At 27.7% G+C, this 9,970-nt stretch overlaps 1 protein-coding gene across 1 annotated transcript; it reads right to left on the bottom strand.

The window, feature by feature from the left end:
* Positions 1-4,701: 4,701 nt before the first annotated feature.
* LOC100884046 (uncharacterized) lies at positions 4,702-9,255 on the bottom strand. Its single transcript, XM_076530700.1, has 7 exons — positions 8,838-9,255; positions 8,072-8,402; positions 6,456-6,668; positions 6,282-6,395; positions 5,204-5,359; positions 4,855-4,954; positions 4,702-4,791 (listed from the first exon to the last, which is right to left on the bottom strand). Exons 1-6 carry the CDS (start codon positions 9,092-9,094, stop codon positions 4,904-4,906), a joined length of 1,122 nt encoding a protein of 373 aa, XP_076386815.1. The 5' UTR covers positions 9,095-9,255; the 3' UTR covers positions 4,702-4,791; positions 4,855-4,903.
* Positions 9,256-9,970: the final 715 nt, after the last annotated feature.

The following is a 9,970-nucleotide window of genomic DNA, read 5'->3' as shown; positions in this document are numbered from 1 at the left end:
GATAGAACAGAAAAATGATGCTATAACAGAATAAATTTCAGTATTTTATGTTAAATGTATAAAAATATTTCATACATTATTTTATTATATATAAAAATTAGTTTCATATAAAATTAAAAAGTGGTTAACTGTTTATTATATGTAACTCATAGTTACATATGTGGACAATTATACATCCACACACAAGTTACACATATAAAGCTTTATCAGTTTCCGAAACCGTTACAAGGCTGAATGTGCAAGCTTCCCTAAATTTTTTCCAATCAGAAAATAAATCCCAATTGCCACAAGGGAAATAAAATGGAAGTAAAAGTGTTTTTATACATGTATAGCCGAAAGAACAGCAGCAACTGTTCTTTTTCCTGTACGGAGTAAATCGTAATTTTACTGAAGTATTACGACTCCTAGGTAATAAAAGCAACTGTTAGATCTAAAAATACATTCGCAATACTGTTAGTGGTGTTTACTGACGATTCCAAAAAAATTATATTGGATTTTGTCTAAACAGTAAACGTCTACATATTCTATTTATAGTTCTATTTTGAAATTATGCTCGTGAACTTTAATTTTTACATCGAATTTTCTTTATCGAACAAACATAAAGTAAAATAATATTAACTTTCTTCGTTATAAGTGAAATTAAAAATTCATACCTGAAGAGTTTAGCATTTAAACTGAATATGTACAAATTTGTCTTTCTTAGTTACATAAATACTTATTTTTGAAAATGAGGTTTTCTCAGCTTTTTTACTTTACTACGTGATTTATATTGGGCACCATCTTTAAGCTTAGTACTTTTGATATTTTATACGTCTTTTTTATTACAATTCTAAGACACGTTTTTACTACAAACTTACGTTTTACTGTAATTTTAAATTCTATTTATTACCTAACCATTATTATTAGTTATTATCTAATTATTAGTTAACCATTAACATACAAGTAATTAGTAACTCTGTAACGTTTCAACGATAATTTTGTACAAAAAGAAACATGTCTCTATTCTTAGCAAACTTTGAACATCAAATGTTCTACATTAAGAGCAGTTATCACACGAATAAAAAATATGGATTTAACCTTTTCCGTTTAAAGGTTTGTGAAAAAGTTGCTAAATAGCGTGCACGATGTTTTCAATTCGCACAACATGAGTCACCCTGCGGTACCAGCTACTAAGGGATAACGGCTACAGAGTATTTTGAACAACATTGCTCAATTTCACTCACTGTGCGACACGACAATTCGTCATACAGGACGTTCGTTTTATGTTTTTCTCGTAAACCACCGGCTGTTCCGCTATAAAGCTTACAGGGTTTATAAAGCACGTTCAAACCTTGCTCTAATAAAAAAATGTAAAATGAAATTGAATTGCATTTTATCAGTTTCATTTATCAAAGAAACATCGGAACGTTTGTTTTTTTCAATGTTTCCAATTATTGAAATATACTCTGTTACTATTGTAACAGAAGCATTACACAAATATAAACCCCCTTTATTTTCATTAGTTTGTGCCAAGAGAAATATTAATTTCGAAGCTAATACATTAATTTTATTTTGTACAATGTACTTTATAGACAGTATTAGTATTTGTACAAATAATTAGTATTTAACTTAACTGTATTAATATTTAACTGATTATAATTTCTTACAATAAAATGTAGATAACTGAAAATATAAGGGGTTGGTATATACAATGTACTTCATTAAAATTGATTTATATTTAAATTTCATGAAATTATATTGACTACATTTGAAGATAATTGCATTTTAGAAAAAGAATATCCTCAAAAATAAAAGGTCTATATCTCCATTATTTTTAATTTTCAAAAATATTTATTGCAAATTGTTTCTGGAGCAAAAGATAGCACACACTGAATTATAAGAAAATGCAATTCCAAATTAAAAATTTTGAGAATTCTTGTTCTGACGTATCCTATTTGTACCCAAATATGGTACAGGTTCAGTTATATCAAAATGCAGCCCCACGTTCGAAAATTATGTGCAGTCTTGTTCCGATTTATTTCATCTATAATTTTTTCTGGGTCAAAATATGGTACACGTTGAGTTATAACAAAATGCAATCCCAAATTCAAAAACTATGTGAATTATTGTTCTAATTTATTTCATCTATAATTCTTTCTGGGCCAAAAGATGGTACAGGTTCAGTTATAACAAAATGCAGCCCCAAGTTCAAAAATTATGTGCAGTCTTATTTTAATTTATTTCATCTATAATTTTTTCTGGGCCAAAATATGGTACACGTTGAATTACAACAAAGTCCCAAATTCGAAAACTATGTGAATTCTACCTACGATCTATAATTTCATGCACTTTGTACAAATATAAACTTTAAAGCAACTTGTATGCTCCAATAATTTAACTACACAACAGAACCACTTTCAAAACTGGGTGTGCTAACAAAATGCAGTAAAAAGTTAATGTTTGTAAAGCTTTATGATAGAACATAACCTGAAAACAACGTATTACATCCACGTATGTACCGAAGGCACAGGTTTATTTGAATTGCAATGTATTATAATTGTTACGTTATTCCAACAGATTGCCTCGGAGGCTATTACTGGAGTACATGTTTGTGATCATATACATTGCTGGACAAATTATTAGCACAGGCAATATTTCAGTATGAAATCGTGTGCAATTTGGTACATAGCACGGTTTATCTCAGTTTTTCCTAAAATGTAGCTTGAAATCTGTAAATTAAACGTATTACAAGCTATGAATATAAAACGTGTACTATTACAAAAGAGTATTGTGAGCAAGTTTTCAGAGGGACAAAGGCATTGGCATAATTACAATTTTTAGGGCAGAGAACGAATAATGTTACTTAACCTTTTGCATACTAAGGTGGAGTCGCTTACAAAACCTTTGTTATTCAAAAACTGACAAAATTGCTAAGGTACTTTCTAGGTGTACTTTTTGTTTTAAAGATGTTTTGAAATATTGAAGTAAAAAAGAGTATTGAAATTTGGAAATTTGAAGATTTGGGAAGATTATTAATTTTATAAATTCAGAAATTTGTGAATTTGGAAAATGGAGAATTTAGAAATTTGAGAACATGGAAATTTGAGTATTTGGAAATTTGAGAATTTGGAAATTTAAAAGTTTACAAATTTGAAAATTTAGAAATTTAAGAATTTGGAAATGTGAGAATTTGGAATTTGAGAATGTGGAAATTTGGGAATTTGGAAATTAGTAAATTTATAAAGTTGAAAATTTAGAAATTTGAGAATTTGGAATTTGAGAATTTGGAATTTGAGAATTTGGAATTTGAGAATTTGGAATTTGAGAATTTGGAATTTGAGAATTTGGAATTTGAGAATTTGGAATTTGAGAATTTGGAATTTGAGAATTTGGAATTTGAGAATTTGGAATTTGAGAATCTGGAATTTGAGAATTTGAGAATTTGGAATTTGAGAATTTGGAATTTCAGAATGTGGAAATTTGGGAATTTGGAATTTGAGAATTTGGAATTTGAGAATTTGGAATTTGAGAATTTGGATATTTGAGAATTTGGAACTTGAGAATGTGAAAATTTGGGAATTTGGAAATTAGTAAATTTCAGACAAAATGATATTGTACATATTTAATAGAAAATTTCATAATAAAAACTTGTCTAAAACATACTAATAATTTCGTCCCAATGAAATTTGTATACATATACATACATACGAAGAAAAAGAGTATATTTACCCTGTACATTTCCATTTTTTTCTTTGCAATTACACAGCCATTTTATATTCATGGTTTACTGTATATTTAATTGGTAAACTCCATATTACGTTCCACGAAAAGATCATATAAAGTGAGGTTATTTTGTTCTGAATTTATAAGCAATTCCACGCTAAAATATGGCCTGTGTTAATACTTTCGTCCAGTACACATAATAATTAACGTAGCTAATATGCATCTAATTAGAATTCATTATAGACTGCAAATATTTATGTAATAATGGTATAACAAATTATGCAAAATATGTAGCAAGTAATATTAAAGCAAGGAAGATAACAAACATTTTTAACCAGTTAACTGTGGCGATCTTTTTGCAAAACGCACACTAGTGTGTGTCGCGATAATCAAGCGATGACGAGTTAGCTCCCACGAATTTATGAATCCATCTCAAATCATTTACACATTTTATTTGTTTATTTCATTTCGTGTTGACCTCTAAACATTTTAAACATACTAAAATTTACGAATATAATTTAGTTCTCGCCAAAATTACAATTTTATATCAAATTGTAGCAAAATTTTACGCATGACGGATATAGTCGTCATGACACAAAATTCTGCCACATCTCCATGACGGATATAGTCATCAAACACGCTTAACTGGTTAAATATGTTGATTACAATATCATCGATTGTAGATAAATATAACTGTATATTTGTCAATGTATACGTACACGTTATTTTTATTACAGAGATACATTTCTTCCATATTGCAACAATTTATTATTGAATAACAATTTGATTAATTTATTAAATATCTTAGAAAGTTTGTTGAATCTTTTTTAAAGATTCATCATTTGGTACATCGCCTATTTTTATAGTTACATTTTCAAATAATAATGTAGATTTATACATATCTAAATGCATAAATGCGTGTATAAAAATAAAATTATCAAACTTACTTTCAATATGTTCGGATAATGAATAAGGTATTATTTCGATAAAAACTTGTTTGAATAGTGTAAAAAATTATCCGAAGGTTAATAAAGAAAGAATTATTCATTTGTTGGTAAAAAAACTTTGTTTTATTTTAAGGTTATGTACCTAAAATTCGATTAAAATTATTTTTAACGTTCGAAAGTCGAGTGAATTTTTTTTGGCACCTACCTAATAATTAAAACCGAGTGCACAGATAATTAAGTCACAGTTAATACTGTTAAGACATTGCAAGCAGTACCGACATATATGATGCTGAAGCTTTCAAGATCTACAAACATAACGATAATATTATTAACAACATTAACTACGTGTATATTAGCAGCATTAATTATATATGTATTTAAACATTAATTACATATTATAAAATTAATTGTAATTACAAAATTAACTACAAGCAACTTATGATGACATTGATACAGCTTCTCAAGCTTTGTGCTTTGAAAACCGTGTTATGGATTAAAGAGAGCTATTATAGGTGTAAATAACGCAGAGAATTACGTGGAAAAAGAAAACTTACTTCTGTAAAATTTTCCAGAGACAGGTTCGAAAATTTTCCGAAAGTAAGCGTAAATCCTTTTTGAGCTCTTAGTATCACAATTATTAAAAGTTTACTCTCGCTTGGATATAAATTATACCAAAGACATTTGTACGCCGTTTCGCAAATCAGCTTACTCTAAAAATAAAAAATAAAGTACAGTATACAAAGTGCCTATAAAAATGAGAACCAAATTAATACATATTAACCCTTTGTTGCTTAATTTTTTAAAAGAAAAATATATGTATTGAATTCTTCCGAGTAAAAATAATTGTATTGTAATAAATAAAGAAACATAAATGACAGTAGACAAATACTCTTATACAAACAAAATTTATATTTATGAAAAACTATAAATTGCAACGTTGTGAAAAGGCAAAAGTTGTCAGCAATTTTATTATTTATGATATCTGCAACTTATTTATGTTTTACAAAATATAAGATTTTCATATTGCTTATTTATTCTTTTATTTGTTTGTTTATTTAGCGTATTTGCGACATAATGCAACGAAGGGTTGGTATAGATAAAAATGATTTTAACAAAAATCGCGTTAATAATTATTCAAAGCTTTGTAACACGCTCGATTCCGCAAAAGTAACTGTACTCGTTTCAAAAAGACGACCATCTTGGTAAGATTCGTAGTTAGCACAAGATGGCTGTTGTTCCAAGATCTAGCTTGTTAAAACTTACCGACCCAATTTTTAAATTAAATTTAAATCAAATGTTAAACTTTATACAAGTTTCTTAATAAGTATGAAAATGTATTAAAATATTGATTAATATATAAAGTAAATATCGTAGAAAGATTATGTAAAAAAAACTATTCGTAGAATAAAAGATGTGCAGCAATTTATGAAACGAGCTGGCGTAATTATAAATTAATTAATTTGCATAATATGTTATTTAACATCAAAAAGTATAAAAGAGTATTAAAATACGAAATAAATATTGTGAAAAGATTACGTAAAAGAAACCACTTGTATAATAAAAAATGTATAGTCATTTTTAAACGAATCGGTGTAATTATAAATAAATTTATTTAATATGTTATTTAACAACCTTGGTATTGAGGTATTCTCCAGCGAAACAATATACGTATGCTTCTATCCAAAGAGCAACGTAGAACAAAACAGATTTGAAGAATACAGAAAGTCCTGCATCGCCACTTATCGACTGTAATATCAAACTATTTATAAAACAATTCTAATTAATGAGAAACATATTTGTGCTCACCATTATGATGAGAAATCCTAGACAGCAAGTAATCAGTATATTTGATAAGAGTTGGCTAAGTGCCATGTAAGTAAAGAACTGTTCAATTTTTTCTGTAAATACGATGATATCCTGATGACGGCTGATAAAGAATTCTAATTGTTTCTTGTCTCTGAGAGGAACATCAATTATTGTTTGACACAGAATATCTATTTGACAACCCACGTGAAGTACCTGCAGATCGTAATTTTATTAGTAGAATGTTATAAACAAACGATACTTTGAATTGTAATTTTAGTCAATTTTACAGAGTTTGTAAAATTAAAATTTTAAACGTAAATAAAATTGAGATTTTATACTCGTGTGGAATGAAATCAATAAAATTTTAAATATTTCGTAATTATTTTCATTATTTTATCCTAATAAAGTGATGTTATAAAAACTAGTTCAGTAACATTTATAGAATATTATAAAACTTATTTTTCGTATATAAGTGCCAGTAAGTAGTGTTAGAGTAGTTTATGTTATTATTGTCATAACTAAAATTATTAAGACTAAGAAATAATAAATTAGTATTAAAAACAAAACTAGTAAACAACTGAGTATTAGAAACAAACAAAATGTTAAGATTAAATACTAAATATTAAAATTAAAAGTATAATAAAGTGATAAATGATAAAAACGGAAAGTAACAGTAATAGTAAAATAAGAAATTAATAATAAAAATATAAACAAAAAGTAATAATAAAGCATATGAAGCTCAGTAACCTTATAACAAAAGAAACTAAATAGTACTAAATAGTGCATAATAAATAATAAAAACTAAAAATAATAATAATAAAGTACGAAATTAATAGTAAAAAATGTAAACAGAAAATAATAATAAAACACATTGAAGTTCAACACAAAAATGACACAAAATATTACAAAAATAATAAATAATAAAAATAGAAAATAATACAAAAATAACAAATTATTAATAAAAAATAATAAAATGCTGCTGAACATAATATAGTAAACGTATTAGAATAGATAACTAAAAATATTATCAATATATGGAATAACGGATGTTCCTCAGAGATGCTGAAGAGAAGAAAAGCTTTCAACTAATCCATATTTATGTGACAGTGTTATAAAAACCGGTGGGGTAATTTTCACCCCAACGTGACCGCTTTGGGTTAATATATGTACACAGAGAACACAACGGTGTTGTCTGCCATAATAAAAATGGCCGTGTGTAGTAAGTCACGCAATACTCTCAGATTTGTTATTCAAAATACAACCGTTTTACTTTTTAGCATAACTTTACTACATGCTAATTTGCTTAATTTAAATTTGCAACTGACTAGTATTAATATAATATTAATTCAACTTAAAATTATTCAATCTTTCAATTAAATACTGTAGATTTTTTTTGTAGTTAAAGTATTAAATAAATAGTGTTTATACTCAAGTAATTTAGCATTATACATATAATCCAACATTTACTATTTAATGGAATTGTTATTTGAATAGTTATAATTATTGTTGAATAATGATATAAAATTATCTATTGAAATATTTGAAACATTTATTCAGAAAGTGTAATTATTGTAATTGAAATAATTGTTAAATGAAAATTTATCCTTGGCACTTACCACCATTAGGATGAGAGCACTATAGACGCTAAATGTAAAAGCAGTATATGTTTGATGAAATATTTGTGCAGTTAACACGAGCTCATAATTAGGCGATTTGTTGATTTCAAAGGGCAAGTCCATTTTTAAGATCAAAGAATATGTTTCATTGCTGTGTGCAGATGTTGCATTACCAATAATGTGAATAATTGCCACCATCACGTAGAGAAGAATAATTGAAGTTGTTAAACGGTAAGAAACATGAATTGTTTTTAATATCAAACCAGTCTTGTCGATAAAAGCATACTTCTTACATTCTTCTTCTATTGTTGATAACATATCACAGAGGATTCTATAAAATATTGTTTATAATAATATCAGTATCTCTAACAAACTTTTGCGTGAATTACTTAATATGTTATAAATAGAGTTTATAGTCTATTATGATTAGGTTGCAGATATTTATGCATTTATTATATGTTATACTATATGTTATAATAATATGTTATACTATAACATATCATAAACACATAAATATCTGTTTCCTAATTATGACATTAAGATATAATTGTAAAACAAAATCAATTGTTTGCATTTTTTATAATTAGAGTTTGTAAATTCGAATTTTATTTAATTCATTTCATTTTCAAATCTGTATTATTATTCACTATTCTTATAATTATTAATACCGAAAAAATACTGTACATAATGATATTGTATAAAATAATACTAATAAGTAATGCTATTCGTACATTTTCCATATAATTATACTGTGATCGAAACTCACCTATGATTTATCCAAGAAACAAGCACATTGATATTAGTCTGAGTGATCGCAACACCGATACTCAAATTATCAACCAATTCCACAAAGCTCTGTGATTTGAAATGCTGGATGATATAACTGTATTGAAAGCCTTGAAATATAATCGTAGACACTATCCAATAAAATTTATACAGCATAGGAAACGGTATTCCTGGCCAGATACCGATGCAGTGAAGACCATACTTAACAGTGGGGCTAAGAGTACTTAGCGTCTTCATTTTACGTAATAATCAATCATGTATCCTTTCAAATCTTCTTTTACAGCTTACTCGATTACGATAAACACGAACCTTTCATTTATCTTGCACTGGTATCACAACTGTCACCATCAGTTCCAGGACGACCAATGTGCCTGGACAATGATCTACGATAAACTGAAACTTGGAAAAAATTATTTCACGAGGCACAAGCTTATAGCAATTGCATAACAGGTGCCGTCCACATCGCCGTTCGTGTTGTCCACATAAATGTTGCAAATAATAATGCAACTACCCACGGTTTGGACATAGTAACCGAAGCATTACTGCAATTGTGATCAAAACTTTGTTGCAGAAGACAATGATTTGCATTAAAAATACAAGGTATGCGGTGCATGCGACATGTGGGTAATCACGGGAATCAAAAATGTTTTAGACCGCGAGCAGGAACGATGCGTTAGGGCACTAAAGCTTGAATACCTAAGTGTCATTTAATACTTCAGTAGATTGAAAGTAGCGAAACTTTGTTCGATTTAGTATGTGTGTGTAGTTTGATTTTGTGTTAGGAGAACGAAATAATGAAGGTAGTAGCAGGTTCTGTAAAGAAGATTGTGAAAGCACAGTGTCCGTTTCGGTGAATACTTGTTCTACGTGTGTACATTCGTAGAAATAGAGTTCAGTGATTAATTGGAGTTCGGTAATGTGTTTCAGTAATGTAATTCAAATGGTTTATACAGTAGTGATACGTTCTTTAAGTATCCAATAATAATTTAAATCAAGTTTCAGTAAAGATAAATCTTTATATGGGGTGATTTATTGAGATGTCATCTGAATTACTAGTAATTTAAAGAATAATATAATATTTAATTGTGTTTTTTTTCGGTGGAGTGCAGTAGT

Source organism: Megachile rotundata, chromosome 4 (assembly GCF_050947335.1).
Source record: "Megachile rotundata isolate GNS110a chromosome 4, iyMegRotu1, whole genome shotgun sequence".
NCBI lineage: Eukaryota > Metazoa > Arthropoda > Insecta > Hymenoptera > Megachilidae > Megachile > Megachile rotundata.
The sequence above is the reverse complement of the archived record's forward strand: the minus strand, read 5'-3'. Positions and strand labels throughout refer to the sequence as shown.

Excerpts from the sequence above, each read along its gene's own strand:
- LOC100884046 (XM_076530700.1), bottom strand. The coding sequence starts at position 9,094 with ATGAAGACGCTAAGTACTCTTAGCCCCACTGTTAAGTATGGTCTTCAC. Across the intron at positions 5,360-6,281 it reads GAGAATACCTCAATACCAAG|AGTAAGCTGATTTGCGAAAC; the intron begins GTTGTTAAATAA and ends TTTTATTTTTAG. Across the intron at positions 4,955-5,203 it reads CTCTGGAAAATTTTACAGAA|ATCTTGAAAGCTTCAGCATC; the intron begins GTAAGTTTTCTT and ends TTATGTTTGTAG.